At 42.7% G+C, this 17,204-nt stretch overlaps 1 protein-coding gene across 1 annotated transcript in view; it reads left to right on the plus strand.

Moving 5' to 3' along the window:
- The window catches only part of GALNTL6 (polypeptide N-acetylgalactosaminyltransferase like 6), a 3,047,192-nt gene that overhangs the window by 1,119,222 nt on the left and 1,910,766 nt on the right, over nt 1-17,204 (plus strand). Inside the window, exon 3 of the mRNA XM_073577390.1 lies at nt 10,397-10,535. Within this exon, the coding sequence (XP_073433491.1) occupies nt 10,397-10,535 (139 nt within the window). The remainder of the gene's footprint in view (nt 1-10,396; nt 10,536-17,204) is intronic.

Raw genomic sequence — 17,204 nt, forward strand, 5'->3', positions numbered from 1 at the left:
GCTGGAATTGAGATCAGACGCCATGTTGCGTTTGGAGAGCACCTGATGTGCCCAAACAGTGGAAACCCCCCAATTCTAACTCCAACCCTAACCCCAACACACCCCTAACTCTAATCTCAGCCCTAACCCTAGCCCTAACCCTAACCCTAGCTCTAACCCTAGCCCTAACCCTAGCCCTAACCCTAATGGGAAAATGGAAATAAATACATTTTTTTAATTTTATTATTTTTCCCTAACTAAGGGGGTGATAAAGGGGGGTTTGATTTACTATTTATAGTGGATTTTTATTTTTGGCAGCTGTCACATGCTAAAAGAAACTTTTTATTGTAAAAATAGTTTTTGCATCACCACTAGAGTTGAGCGATACCGTCCGATACTTCAAAGTATCGGATCGGAATGGATCGGCTGATCTTAAAAAAAAGTATCGGTATCGCCGATTCCGATACCGGAAGTCCCATTCAAGTCTATGGGACTTCCGGTATCGGAATAAGAAAAACCCTGTTTTTGCCTTGTACAGCCTCTCTGGGGTCTGTACGGGCCTTTCGGGGGGCTGTGCCGGCCTGCCAGGGGGTCTGTGCAGGCTCCGGTGGTCTGTGCCGGCCTGCCGGGGGGGCTGTGCAGGCTCCGGTGGGCTGTGCCGGCCTGCCGGGGGGCTGTGCCGGCCTGCCGGTGGTCTGTGCAGGCTCCGGTGGGCTGTGCCGGCCTGCCGGGGGGCTGTGCCGGCCTGCCGGGGGGCTGTGCAGGCTTCGGGGGTCTGTGCAGGCATCGTCCGATGGGACTACAAGTCCCATCGGGCGATGCCTGCTACCATGACAGTGATTGACACATTAGCCAATGATGGGACAGTAGTAGTCCCATCATCCGGCTAATGTGTTGAATGTAAAAAAAAAAAAAAAAATTACATGCTACATACATGCTACATTCATACTACATACATGCTACATTCATACTACATATATACTACATGCAACATACATACTACATATATACTACATGCATGCAACATGCATACTACATATATACTACATGCATGCAACATGCATACTACATATATACTACATGCTACATACATACTACATGCATGCTACATACATACTACATACATACTACATGCATGCTACATACATACTACATGCTACATACATACTACATATATACTACATGCATGCTACATACATACTACATGCTACATACATACCACATACATACTACATATATACTACATGCATGCTACATACATACTGCATGCTACATGCATGCTACATACATACTACATACATACTACATGCTACATACATACCACATATATACTACATACATACTACATACAATACATTCATACAATACATACATAGACATACAGTACATATAACATAGAGTAACATACCAATACTTGTCACATTGTCCCCGAAGCCATTGTCTTTTAAAGGAATAAATATTAACATAACAAACCACAAAAATACTCACCCACGATCCGAAGCAGTCAACGAGTGTGTCCCACGACGATCTTGGGTAGAGAACTGCAGCATCAGCTGATGCCGCCGTTCTCTACGGGCTGCAGGAATCCAATGACGGAAGGTAGGTATCCTTCCGCACTGTATTCCTCCGCCACTTAAAAAAAAAAAAGTCCCTAGTCTCACTTTATGCCATTGCTGTGTGGGAATTTCGACTTCCGATATTGAAAAAATATCGGAAGTCTGTATCGGAATTCCGATACAGCAAGTATCGGCCGATACCCGATACTTGTGGTATCGGAATGCTCAACACTAATCACCACATTTTGAGAGCTATAATTTTTCCATATTTGACCCACTGAGCCATGTGAGGTCCTATTTTTTGTGGCATGAGTTGACGTTTTTATTAGTACCATTTTCAGGCATGTGACATTTTTGTTCGGCGGTATGATAATAAAGCATTATTTTTTGCTTTTTTTTATTTTTATTTTTTAAGGGGTTCGAAAAGAGGGTTAACTAATGGAACAATTTTATAGGGCGAGTCGTTATGGACGCGGCGATACTAAATATGTGCACTTTTATTGTTTTTTTTTACTATTTCCAAAAAATGAATTTATTAGGGAGTATTTTTTTTTATTTTTACACTTTTTTTTAACTTTATTACATTGTCCCAGGGGGGACACCACTGTAATGTGACAGATCGCTGATCTGTCACATCACAGATCGCTGTGACAGATCAGCTATCTGTCACAGGCAGTGTAGAAGGCTTCCTCATGCCTGCGCTTTGCAGGCATGAGGAAGCTGGCTCCCTGCAGGCCCCCGAAGGTCCCTGCCGCCATTTTGGATCTGGGGACCTGCAGGGAAGGAGGCCCCCACAGCAGTACTGCACATTGCACTGCTGCGAGGGACTCAGGTAAGCACGGAGGGAGCCCCCTCCCTTCCGATGCTTCCCTAAACCCCTGCTACTCTGCAATCATGTTTGATCGCAGTGTGCCAGGCGTTAACATGTCGGGGGCAGTCCGTGACCGCCCCTGACACATAGTGCCGGGTGTCAGCTGTGAAATTCAGCTGACACCCGGCCGCGATCAGCGGTGCTCACCATGTGAGTGCCGCTAATCGCTATGACGTACTATCCCGTCCCTGGGAATTAAGTCCCAGGGCACATGGATGGGATGGTACGTCATATGGCAGAAAGGGGTTAATATATCCATTCAAAGGAATATACATATTAAGACCATTTTGAATAGAATAGGGGAATGTTTTGGGTAAAAAAACGGCTCCACATTACAATGTATAATCATTAGTGTCAGTGGTAAGTGTAATTTACAGCATAATATCATCAATACATTTCTGAAGAAATGGCAAAAAAACAGCAACACTAGATGTGCATATGTAAGATTGGAAGATGTAAAGACATAATATAGAGAATGGTAGCGTGATACCTGAGATTAATGGATATACTATATATGTACAGATATACTATATATGTACAGGCACAAAAAGTAAACATGGTGAGTGCAAATAGTACCAAATGCTACAAAGTGTAAGGGTCCCATTTCACATAGGGACGCACCAGCGATCCCGACAATGATACGACCTGGTAGGGATCGCTGGTGCGTCGCTACAGGTCTCTAGTAAGCTGCCAAACAGGCAGATCTCTTCAATGACACACCAGTTATCCCAACAACGATGCGACCTGGTAAGGATCACTGATGCATTGTCACACAGCAGCTATTCTGAACGATTCCAGCCTGCGTCCCTGAGTTCTGCATCGCCAACGAGGTCGCTCGTTGGCATCAAACACAGCAATGCATGCTGGCCAGCGGGACGCTGACGATGAAAAAATGGCCCAGAACATTAAAGCAAGATCATTGATATCCAGCGGGGGGGCCGGATGCCGCTATGTGTCACATGTTGTAAGATCGCTGGCGAGATCGCTGATGCGTCACAAAATCGGTGATGCATTAGCGATCTCGCTAGCGATCTTGCTATGTGAGACGGGGCCTTAACAGTGTAAGAGTGTCACAAAGGGAGAGAGAAAGCACAATTCCTTGAGGAAAAGCCTCACCGCGAAACGCGCATCAGGGGTGCCACATCCATCCAGGTACGGTATCTGCCCAGCAGCAGTAACACTTAACTCTTTCCTCTCCCCCTCCCTCTCTTGTTTACTTTGTACCACACCACTTGTAAGCAGTTTCTGGGCTCTTATGACTGCACTATACCTTATCCTTTGGCCTGCTTGCTTACTGCATTTTGCCCATGATTTTGTGTATATATATATATATTCTTACCTATTAGGGATTGAGGATCTTCTTTGTTGTTGTATGCCATTATTCTTGTAGGCAATTTAAATATATTTTTATCTTTAATACACTTTGTTTGCACTCTGTATTATGCATTTTTAGTAGTGTATATATGTTACTGCCACGCTATGATTATGGCTTCTGCGGGCTTTTGATGTAAAGCTTTTCGGATATAGTCTTTGTCATTTGCACATTTATTTGCGAATTTTATTCCCTGGAAGCCTTTTTCTTAAAGCTCCAGATATGGACTATTATATTTGTATTTATGTATATATTCTCTTTATGAAATTCATTGAACTTGGTCTATAGGCCTTTATCTTTTGCATTAACTGCTCCCACATGTGTTGCATTGCATTTCAATGCTTTTTAATTGATTTATAATAAAACTCTATTGATTTTATGGCATATGGTTTCCACTCCCCTCTTTTTGTATGATTTGTGTCTCAACTATAGCATGAAGACAGGCTGTACTTGTGTCATGATACCCCATTTAAGGGTCTCGTTACACTAAATGACGTACCAGCGATCCCGACATCGATACGACTTGGTCAGGATCGCTGGTGCATCGCTACATGATCGCTGGTGAGCTCTCAAACAGGCAGACTCACCAGCGATCAGGACCAGCGAGGACGCTGGTAAGTAGGGTAAATAGCAGGTTACTAAGCGTGCGCGTCCCTTAGTTACCCACTGTGTATCCTGGATACCAGCGTGCTCGCTCTGGGAGCTGGTATCCAAAGTAAACAGCGGGTAACTAAGCTGGCCATCTGTTCGTGACCTCAATCTGAAATGCCCTTGAGTGATGCAGCAGGGCAATGATCCAAAACACAGCAACAAGTCCACCTCTAAATGGCTTAATGAAAACTAAATTTAGACTTTGAAGTGGCCTAGCCAGAGTCCTGGCCTTAATCAGATTGAGATGCTGTGACATGACCTTAAATAGGTGGTTCATGCTCCGAAACCCTCCAAAGTGGCTGAATTACAATGATTCTGCAAGATGAATGGGCCAAAATTCCTCCAGAATGTTGAAAAAGTTTCTTACCAGTTATTGCAAATGCTTGATTACAGTTGTTGCTGTGAAAGGTAGTCCAGCCAGTTAGTAGGCTTAGGGGTAGTGTTGAGCATTCCGATACCGCAAGTATCGGGTATCGGCCGATACTTGCTGTATCGGAATTCCGATACCGACTTCCGATATTTTTTCAATATCGGAATTCGGCATCGGAATCGGAAGTTCAGTTGATTGACGGCCTGACGTCATCATGATGCGCGGTGTGTGCGCATCATGATGCGCCGTCATTTCGGGCCTTCCGGGGGTCTCTGCCGGCCTGCCGGGGGGCTGTGCCGGCCTGCCGGGGGGCTGTGTGGACTGCCCGGGGTCTGTACCGGCCTGCCGGGGGGCTGTGCCGGCCTGCCGGTGGTCTGTGCACCCTGTGGGGGTCTGTACCGGCCTGCCGGGGGGCTGTGCCGGCCTGCCGGGGGGCTGTGCTGATGTCCGGGGGTCTGTGCAAGCATCGTCCGATGGGACTACAAGTCCCATCGGGCGATGCCTGCTACCATGACAGTGATTGACACATTAGCCAATGATGGGACAGTAGTAGTCCCATCATCCGGCTAATGTGTTAAATGTTAAAAAAAAAAAAAAAAAATACTACATACATACTACATGCATGCTACATACATACTACATGCATGCTACATACATACTACATGCTACATACATACTACATGCATGCTACATACATACTACATATACACTACATACATACTACATACATGCTACATACATACTGCATGCTACATACATACTACATACATACTACATGCATGCTACATACATACTACATATATACTACATACATACTACATACATGCTACATACATACTGCATGCTACATACATACTACATACATACTACATACATACTACATGCATGCTACATACATACTACATATATACTACATGCATGCTACATACATACTACATGCTACATACATACTACATATATACTACATACATACTACATACATGCTACATACATACTGCATGCTACATACATACTACATACATACTACATACATACTACATGCATGCTACATACATACTACATGCATGCTACATACATACTACATGCATGCTACATGCATGCTACATACATACTACATGCTACATACATACCACATACATACTACATACATACTACATACTACATATATACTACATGCATGCTACATACATACTACATGCTACATACATACCACATACATACTACATACATACTACATACATACTACATGCTACATACATACTACATGCATGCTACATACATACTACATGCATGCTACATGCATGCTACATACATACTACATGCTACATACATACCACATACATACTACATACATACTACATACTACATATATACTACATGCATGCTACATACATACTACATGCTACATACATACCACATACATACTACATACATACTACATGCTACATACATACTACATATATACTACATGCATGCTACATACATACTACATGCTACATACATACCACATACATACTACATACATACTACATGCTACATACATACTACATATATACTACATGCATGCTACATACATACTACATGCTACATACATACCACATACATACTACATACATACTACATGCTACATACATACTACATATATACTACATGCATGCTACATACATACTACATGCTACATACATACCACATACATACCACATACATACTACATACATACTACATACATACTACATGCTACATACATACTACATATATACTACATGCATGCTACATACATACTACATGCTACATACATACCACATACATACTACATACATGCTACATATATACTACATGCATGCTACATACATACTACATATATACTACATGCATGCTACATACATACTACATGCTACATGCATGCTACATACATACTACATACAGTACATACTACATGCTACATACATACCACATATATACTACATACATACAATACATTCATACAATACATACATAGACATACAGTACATATAACATAGAGTAACATACTTACCAATACTTGTCACATTGTTCCCCGAAGCCATTGTCTTTTCCGGAATAAATATTAACATAACAAACCACAAAAATACCCACCCACGATCCGAAGCAGTCCAGGAGTGTGTCCCACGACGATCTTGGGTAGAGAACTGCAGCATCAGATGATGCTGCCGTTCTCTACGGGCTGCAGGAATCCAATGACGGAAGGTAGGTATCCTTCCGCACTGTATTCCTCCGCCACTTAAAAAAAAAAAGTCCCTAGTCTCACTTTATGCCATTGCTGTGTGGGAATTTCCCACACAGCAATGGCATAAAGTGAGACTAGGGACTTTTTTTTTTTAAGTGGCGGAGGAATACAGTGCGGAAGGATACCTACCTTCCGTCATTGGATTCCTGCAGCCCGTAGAGAACGGCAGCATCATCTGATGCTGCAGTTCTCTACCCAAGATCGTCGTGGGACACACTCGTGGACTGCTTCGGATCGTGGGTGAGTATTTTTGTGGTTTGTTATGTTAATATTTATTCCGGAAAAGACAATGGCTTCGGGGAACAATGTGACAAGTATTGGTAAGTATGTTACTCTATGTTATATGTACTGTATGTCTATGTATGTATTGTATGAATGTATTGTATGTATGTAGTATATATGTGGTATGTATGTAGCATGTAGTATGTATGTAGCATGCATGTAGTATGTATGTAGCATGCATGTAGTATATATGTAGTATGTATGTAGCATGTAGTATGTAGCATGCATGTAGTATATATGTAGTATGTATGTAGCATGTAGTATGTATGTAGCATGCATGTAGTATATATGTAGTATGTATGTAGCATGTAGTATGTATGTAGCATGCATGTAGTATATATGTAGTATGTATGTAGCATGTAGTATGTATGTAGCATGCATGTAGTATGTATGTAGCATGCATGTAGTATGTATGTAGCATGCATGTAGTATGTATGTAGCATGCATGTAGTATGTATGTAGCATGCATGTAGTATATATGTGGTATGTATGTAGCATGCATGTAGCATGCATGTAGTATGTATGTAGTATGTATGTAGTATATATGTAGTATGTATGTAGCATGTATGTAGTATGTATGTAGCATGCATGTAGCATGCAGTATGTATGTAGCATGCATGTAGTATATATGTAGTATGTATGTAGCATGTAGTATGTAGCATGCATGTAGTATATATGTAGTATGTAGCATGTAGTATGTATGTAGCATGCATGTAGTATATATGTGTTATGTATGTAGCATGTAGCATGCATGTAGCATGCATGTAGTATGTATGTAGTATATATGTGGTATGTATGTAGCATGCAGTATGTATGTAGCATGCATGTAGTATATAAGTAGTATGTATTTTGCATGTAGTATTTATGTAGTATGAATGTAGCATGTATGTAGTATGTAGTATGAATGTAGCATGTATGTAGTATGCATGTTGTATGTATGTAGCATGTAATTTTTTTTTTTTTTTTTTTTACATTTAACACATTAGCCGGATGATGGGACTACTACTGTCCCATCATTGGCTAATGTGTCAATCACTGTCATGGTAGCAGGCATCGCCCGATGGGACTTGTAGTCCCATCGGACGATGCCTGCACAGACCCCCGGAGCCTGCACAGACCACCGGCAGGCCGGCACAGCCCCCCGGCAGGCCGGCACAGCCCCCCGGAGCCTGCACAGCCCCCCGGCAGGCCGGCACAGCCCCCCGGCAGGCCGGCACAGCCCCCCGGAGCCTGCACAGACCACCGGCAGGCCGGCACAGACCACCGGAGCCTGCACAGACCCCCTGGCAGGCCGGCACAGCCCCCCGAAAGGCCCGTACAGACCCCAGAGAGGCTGTACAAGGGCAGGAAAGGGTTTTTCTTATTCCGATACCGGAAGTCCCATAGACTTGAATGGGACTTCCGGTATCGGAATCGGCGATACCGATACTTTTTTTAAAGATCGGCCGATACCATCCGATACGATACTTTGAAGTATCGGACGGTATCGCTCAACTCTACTTAGGGGACAATAACTTTTTCACACAAGGCCTTGTAGGTTTGTATTTATTTTTCCCTTAATAATAAAAATCTTTATCTAAAAACAGTATTTTGTGTTTACTTGTGTTATCTTTGTCTAATATTAAAATTTGTATGGTGATCTGAAACATTTAAGCATGACAAACATGCAAAAGAATTGGAAACCAGGAAGGGGGTAAATGATTTTTCACACCATTGTGCACTTAGATGTTAGCTCCAATTGTGCAGCAGTTTACTTCTTTTTATGGGAGTGTACAAGGATAATATTATGCTAATACACAGTATTTTTTGCTTGCACCTCTGTGACACATCTATGGTCAAGCAAAGAGACTACTTCTTTTTGTATATGTTTAATCACTTTATGATGTATGATGTATAAGTACAGTACGTCTCATGTAGCCTCCACTTCTTTAGTGCAGCCTCTGGCACTGAGCCCGTATCTTTTCAGGCACCTGACAGCTGTCATGTGCCCCTAACAGCAAGCCACCCAAGTTAAATGCTGTTGTTAACCTCTGACAGCGGCAGTTAACATGCACACAGTGGAAGCGCGTCACTAACCTCACCCATCGGCACCCCTGGCTCATTATTATAGGGCGCCAATAGGTTGGCATTAGTGATGAGCGAGTATACTCATTGCTCTGGTTTTCCCATATATGCTCAGTTGTCCTCCGAGTATTTTGGCGTGATCAAAGATTTAGTTTCAGTCGATGTAGCTGCATGATTTGCGGCTGCTGGACAGCCTGAATACATGTGAGGAATGCCTGTTTGTTATAGAATCCCCACATGTATTCAGGCTGTCTAGCAGCCGCAAATCATGCAGCTGCTTTGACACAAACTAAATCTCCGAGCACGCCAAAATACTCGGAGGACACCCAAGCATGCTTGGGAAAACCCGAGCAATGAGTATACGCTCATCACTAGTTGGAATGACAACTGGGGGTCTGCAGTAGATCCTCCATGCTTGTCATTGCCCATTTGCTCTGATAAATGGATTTTTTCACCATTTATTTAAAAAAGAACCTAAAAATGTTTGGAATCTGCAAACTTGAATTGACCTAGAAAATCATAATTTTTGACTGATATTGTAATATAAATCTATAAAATGTGGCACGGCTCAGATTGAGGAGAATTTTTATAAAACTTTCTTGATTTCAGTTCAGTTTCTTCCATGATAAAGAGGAAAAACATCCAGCTCACCTGTCTTGAAGACTGCACCGGATTTAAATCTAAAGCAGAGAAAAAAGTTCAAAAATAGAGATCCAGCACATCTAAAAGTTTTAGACTTTATATCTCGAGAAATAAATATATGTCAGTGAAAGGATGCTATGTTAGAAAAGTGAAATATCCCTTTAATCCATACTAGTTGATGCGTTTCAAGGTGAATAACTCATGCTCATAACTTACAAGAAAAATTATGATGTGCACTCTTTTTGCACATTTTTATCTTCAAGAATAGGTGAATAGTAAGCTTAATTCAGAATAATATTTTGACCATTTATCATATAAAATGTATGTATGTTTTCTGTTCCAGGTAAAGGTGAACATGGTAAACCATATCCTGTCAATGAACTAGACCAAGATGACACAGCCTACAGAGAAAATGGTTTTAATATATATGTTAGCAACAATATTGCACTGGAGAGATCACTCCCTGATATTCGGCATCCTAAGTAAGTTGACCTTCCTATTACAATTTCCATTAAAGAATGAAATAAATATATATTAAAATGGTTAAAAGGAAAACGTTCATATAATCAATTTAGCTGTATATTTCTATGTCACTTTCTAATTTCATTGATGTAGTGGCTGGCAGACAGGCCCAGTTGGAAACTAGGTGAATCTGTGAATTTTAGATACACTTATGTAATTTAAATTTAAGGTTCCACGTATCATTTCATTACATAAAGCAGCTTGCTGAAACTGATTAAATAAGTCATTATGGGGTCACACTGCAATCCAATAAAATTGATGAATGGAAATGAAATCACTCATAGATTATGGTTTCTTGCTAAAAAAATTTCTGTTGTAATAAAATATATCACTAGGAAAGAGTGACCAAGTCATTTCCTGGTGTGAGACTTGCTCTAATGTGGAATTAAAATTTTTGTGTACATTCTTTTTTTAGATTTATTCTAGCATGGATGGTTTCATAGATGCAAATGAAATATGCGATATTTTGACATTGGCAAATTAATCAATTCTATCAACTATTATCTAGGGGCAGTTTACAAAACTTGAATAATATGTGAAACTAATTGTATAAGTAGAAACTGTCAAGGGCAGATAGCGCTGCCCCCCAGGAGGCAAGGACACCCGCTACAAGTAAGTGCAGGATTCTTACCCACCGTGGTGAGAGTCAGGAGTATGGCGCAGGTATGGCTAGACCAGCTCCAGGACCTGCGGGGAGGGCAGAGCGATAGTGAAGCGCCCGATGCCCGCAGGACCTGCGATCACGTGACCGCGTGTCAGAGAACTGGGCGGGACTACAGCCGAGCTTCTGCAGCACTGAGAGTAATGGTATCAAAGCGGCTCAGAGAAAATAACAGTAGTCAGGCAAGCAATAAGGTCATACATGGGGCGGGCGACGAAGTACAGGAGGGATATTCAAAGGAAGGTCAAGAACATAGCCAAGGGTCATACACAGGACGGGCAGCATGGTACACAATCAGCAGACAAGAGACATTAACAGTGACAGGACCGGGTCAAGCACCAAGCAGACAAACAACGATTGGTATGAAGCACAGACAAAGCAGGGTCAGGCACACTCAGCTAAGAGTATAAACAACAGGGGACGGCTCTATCATGAGGCTATAAGAACCCTCCCTGGATTCACAGAGAGCCTTTAAATGTTAACTCTTACACCACCTAACCTGACGTCTCAGTAAACCATGACAGAAACCAACTGTGGGATATACAAAGATAAGAAATAAAATTAAATAAAATATATCGGGAGATGCAGACTAGCAAATTTTTGGGCAAAGTGCAATAAGACAAACCATCAGATAGAACTCTGACCAATGTTAGTTTATAGGACCATGTATGTCAATTGAGTACATAGGAAACATTGGATTGCACTTAGTTATGTTGAAAAATTGTAATATCCATTAAGACATTTCTGGAGAGGGGACCTATCATCCTCATATAGATCAAATGGAATTAATTATAACTATGGAAGTAAAAAGCTAATTATAACTTGAGAAGTGAGAAAGAGCTGAATCTTCAATCTCCATTGAAGTACGACCTCCTGCCGTGAACATGTAATTACAACAAGAAATCTGATGAGAAGCAGCCAAAAAGGCTAGGATTTGTATACTCAGGAGCAGAGAAGTAAACTACCGAGGCAAGAGCTTCCACTGTTCAAAGGATTTGTCTCAGATGCTACGTAGCTAGTGGTCATTGATGAATATTTGGGCTTGCATCAATCCAATATTTATAAGAGATATATTTTCAGCGTCATAGTGAAGGAACAAACATAAGATATTCAATCACATTACTGTAAGGACATTCTAATGCCTTCAATTTACTATCTGTCAGATGGATGATGCTATCCAAGCCATAGCTCATAGTTAGTATTTTGGATCCACTCCTTGTTTGGCTAACAAACTCAAATTCTAACGCAAATTACCATACTAATCAAAATTTTAAAATGTTTAATACATGAAACACATCATAAATAGAGTTGAGCGACATTTGGTTTTTTAGGGTCGCGTTTCGTTTCGTGAAACCCGACTTTTCCAAAAGTCGGGTAGAGCAAGATCATCCGATTATAGGGAAAAGTCGGGGTCGTCCCGAAACACGAAACCCAATGTAAGTCAATGGGGAATAAAAGTCGGCAGTGAGAGGAGGACAGGAAACACACCTACAGTGCCCATTTGAATGCCAAAAGCATCAATTCTTCTTACTTAAGCTTGTCAACCTTAATTAACTTCATAATACAAGTTACGCACTGAAAAATGGGGGTTATTTGGCTACAGTTGTGGGGGGGGAGGGCTGGCTACAGGTTCTCATGTGCCCTGGGCGAAAGAGTGCCCCTTTAACACATACCACAACTCATCATGCTCCGATACGGCAGAGAAATAGCGGTATAGTACAATGAAAAATACTTCACTTTTTACATCTCATGACGAGGCCCATCTATTTCTCCATACAGAATCATTGGTCCCATATAATGTTTGAAACAGTATATGATGAGCTCCACATAATGCTACAGTATATGTTGGTCCCCATGGATGAAGCTCCACTGTCTTATGGGCCCAAATAATGCTCCAAACATAATGGGCCCCATTTCTAATGCTCTAGTGTATAATGGGCCCTGTAAATGCTGCTCCAGTGTCTGATGTCCACCTTTGGAATGTTCCAGTGTATGGTGGGCCCCATCTATCATTCTCCAGAGTATAGTGCTCCCCAAAAATTGCTGTCCCAACATTGAAAACAATGAAATAAGTCTCCTCGCTATGGAATCCATGTACTAGTCTGGACTCCTCGTCGTCCCCATCTTCCATCTCACTGCACAGTATTTCAACCTTGCAAGTGCTGTGATCCTGAGCAAGCAGGGGGGGCCCACTCGTTGGGGACAGCACAGGCACAGGGCCCCTGATAGTACGGTGGTGTGTCTGACGGCGGGTGGGCCGAATCTGCACTTTCATCTGCAGCTTCCTCTTTGTCACCGTGTAAGATGGAACTGTGTATGGGAAGGGTAACCTGAGTTTCATCAGGGTCAGATTCAGGCCATGTAGCGTGCGAGGGGAATGTAGTGGTCTGGGTCAATGTACCAGCAGATTCATCGAGCAGTGGCTGAGCATCAGTGCACTTGTGTCGCCCCCAGGAGTACGATCGCCACAGTGGCATTACCTTCCTCCTAGGGAGTGTGATGTCATGCTTGGGAGCAACGAACGATCTCTCTAGCAGGTTAACTGATTGGGCGGCGTTATTCCCACGAGTCATGACCCTCCAAACAGCGTTCATGAAGGCAAAGTGTTTGTTTTACGTGGGCAGTATGGTTGCAAAGCTGAACCTTAAAGGAATGTCCAGAAGGACACCAACAGGAGTGGAGTCTACGGTTAAATTCGACTCCACCTGGGAAACCTCAAACATGCCAGCTACAGAACAGATGCACACATTGCAAGCTTAATTCCGTTAACGAACGAGACTCCGTCATGCCCCGTGGTCCGAGTCCGGCTTACTAGAGGGACACGTGAGGCTCTGGCACATGAGATTGGCCAATAACTGGTGTGTCATGCCCTTACATGTCCGTGGCTGCATGTGCGCTACACTGAAAAGGCCAGCGTTTGTCGCTTACAGGTGCAGATAACCCGCTGAACAACGTTAGTGATGGGGATCACTGATTACAATTATTACCCGCGAACAATGATTTCCCAGTAAGTGCAGGTCAACTGCAGTTCCGGAATTAGGCCTAACCGTCATTTCTGAAAAAATGAAAAACTTACGTGTGCAAACCACAGGTGCTGTAGCTTGCTTAACAGCTCGCCAGCCGTTCTCATGCCCAGTATGGATTACACGTGATTGCACAGAGGTGAGAAAGGGTACCGTATTCCCAGATAACATGTATGGATAGCGTACACAATCAAAATATATGTCTCAGGAGGCAGGCTCAGACGGTGTTAGGCCCAGTATGGATTGCACGTGATTGCACAAAGGTTAGAAAGAGTAAAGTATCCCTGGATAACATGTATGGATAGCGTACACATTCAAAATATATGTCTATACATCAGGAGGCAGGCTCAAACGGTGTTAGGCCCAGTATGGATTGCACGTGATTGCACAAAGGTTAGAAAGGGTACCGTTTCCCCGGATAACATTTATGGATAGCGTACACATTCAAAATATATGTCTCAGGAGGCAGGCTCAGACGGTGTTAGGCCCAGTATGGATTGCACATGATTGCACAAAGGTTAGAAAGGGTACCGTATCCCCGGATAACATGTATGGATAGCATACACATTCAAAATATATGTCTATACATCAGGAGGCAGGCTCAGACGGTGTTAGGCCCAGTATGGATTGCACGTGATTGCACAAAGGTTAGAAAGGGTATCGTATCCCCAGATAACATGTATGGATAGCATACACATTCAAAATATATGTCTCAGGAGGCAGGCTCAGACGGTGTTAGGCCCAGTATGGATTGCACGTGATTGCACAAAGTTTATAAAGGGTACCGTATCCCCAAATAACATGTATGGATAGCGTACACATTCAAAATATATGTCTCAGGAGGCAGGCTCAGACGGTGTTAGGCCCAGTATGGATTGCACGTGATTGCACAAAGGTTAGAAAGGGTACCGTTTCCCCGGATAACATGTATGGATAGCGTACACATTCAAAATATATGTCTATACATCAGGAGGCAGGCTCAGACGGTGTTAGGCCTAGTATGGATTGCATGTAATTGCACAAAGGTTAGAAAGGGTATCGTATCCCCAGATAACATGTATGGATAGCGTACACATTCAAAATATATGTCTCAGGAGGCAGGCTCAGACGGTGTTAGGCCCAGTATGGATTGCACGTGATTGCACAAAGGTTAGAAAGGGTACCATATCCCCGGATAACATGTATGGATAGCGTACACATTCAAAATATATGTCTCAGGAGGCAGGCTCAGACGGTGTTAGGCCCAGTATGGATTGCACGTGATTGCACAAAGGTTAGAAAGGGTACCGTATCCCCAGATAACATGTATGGATAGCGTACACATTCAAAATATATGTCTCAGGAGGCAGGCTCAGACGGTGTTAGGTCCAGTATGGATTGCACGTGATTGCACAAAGGTTAGAAAGTGTACCGTTGCCCTGGATAACATGTATGGATAGCGTACACATTCAAAATATATGTCTCAGGAGGCAGGCTCAGACGGTGTTAGGCCCAGTATGGATTGCACGTGATTGCACAAAGGTTAGAAAGGGTACAGTTTCCCCAGATAACATGTGTGGATAGCGTACACATTCAAAATATATTTCTATACATCAGGAGGCAGGATCAGACGGTGTTAGGCCCAGTATGGATTGCATGTGATTGCACAAAGGTTAGAAAGGGTACCGTATCCCCAGATAACATGTATGGATAGCGTACACATTCAAAATATATGTCTCAGGAGGCAGGCTCAGACGGTGTTAGGCCCAGTATGGATTGCACGTGATTGCACAAAGGTTAGAAAGGGTACCGTATCCCCAGATAACATGTATGGATAGAGTACACATTCAAAATATATGTCTATACATCAGGAGGCAGGCTCAGATGGTGTTAGGCCCAGTATGGATTGCATGTGATTGCACAAAGGTTACAAAGGGTACCGTATCTCCAGATAACATGTATGGATAGCGTACACATTCAAAATATATGTCTCAGGAGGCAGGCTCAGACGGTGTCAGGCCCAGTATAGATTGCACGAGATTGCACAAAGGTTAGAAAGGGTACCGTTTCCCCAGATAACATGTATGGATAGCGTACACATTCAAAATATATGTCTCAGGAGGCAGGCTCAGACGGTGTTAGGCCCAGTTTGAATTGCACGTGATTGCACAATGGTTAGAAAGGGTACCGTTTCCCCGGATAACATGTATGGATAGCGTACACATTCAAAATATATGTCTATACATCAGGAGGCAGGCTCAGACGGTGTTAGGCCCAGTATGGATTGCATGTGATTGCACAAAGGTTAGAAAGGGTACCGTATCCCCAGATAACATGTATGGATAGCATACACATTCAAAATATATGTCTAAGGAGGCAGGCTCAGACGGTGTTAGGCCCAGTATGGATTGCACGTGATTGCACAAAGGTTAGAAAGGGTACCGTATCCCCAGATAACATGTATGGATAGCGTACACATTCAAAATATATGTCTATACATCAGGAGGCAGGCTCAGACGGTGTTAGGCCCAGTATGGATTGCACGTGATTGCACAAAGGTTAGAAAGGGTACGTATCCCCAGATAACATGTATGGATAGCGTACACATTCAAAATATATGTCTCAGGAGGCAGGCTCAGACGGTGTTAGGCCCAGTATGGATTGCACGTGATTGCACAAAGTTTAGAAAGGGTACCGTATCCCCAGATAACATGTATGGATAGCGTACACATTCAAAATATATGTCTCAGGAGGCAGGCTCAGACGGTGTTAGGCCCAGTATGGATTGCACGTGATTGCACAAAGGTTAGAAAGGGTACCGTTTCCCCGGATAACATGTATGGATAGCGTACACATTCAAAATATATGTCTCAGGAGGCAGGCTCAGACGGTGTTAGGCCCAGTATGGATTGCACGTGATTGCACAAAGGTTAGAAAGGGTATCGTATCCCCAGATAACATGTATG

Source organism: Dendrobates tinctorius, unplaced genomic scaffold, assembly GCF_039654945.1.
Source record: "Dendrobates tinctorius isolate UK_male_01 unplaced genomic scaffold, ASM3965494v1 ptg000008l, whole genome shotgun sequence".
Classification (NCBI taxonomy): domain Eukaryota; kingdom Metazoa; phylum Chordata; class Amphibia; order Anura; family Dendrobatidae; genus Dendrobates; species Dendrobates tinctorius.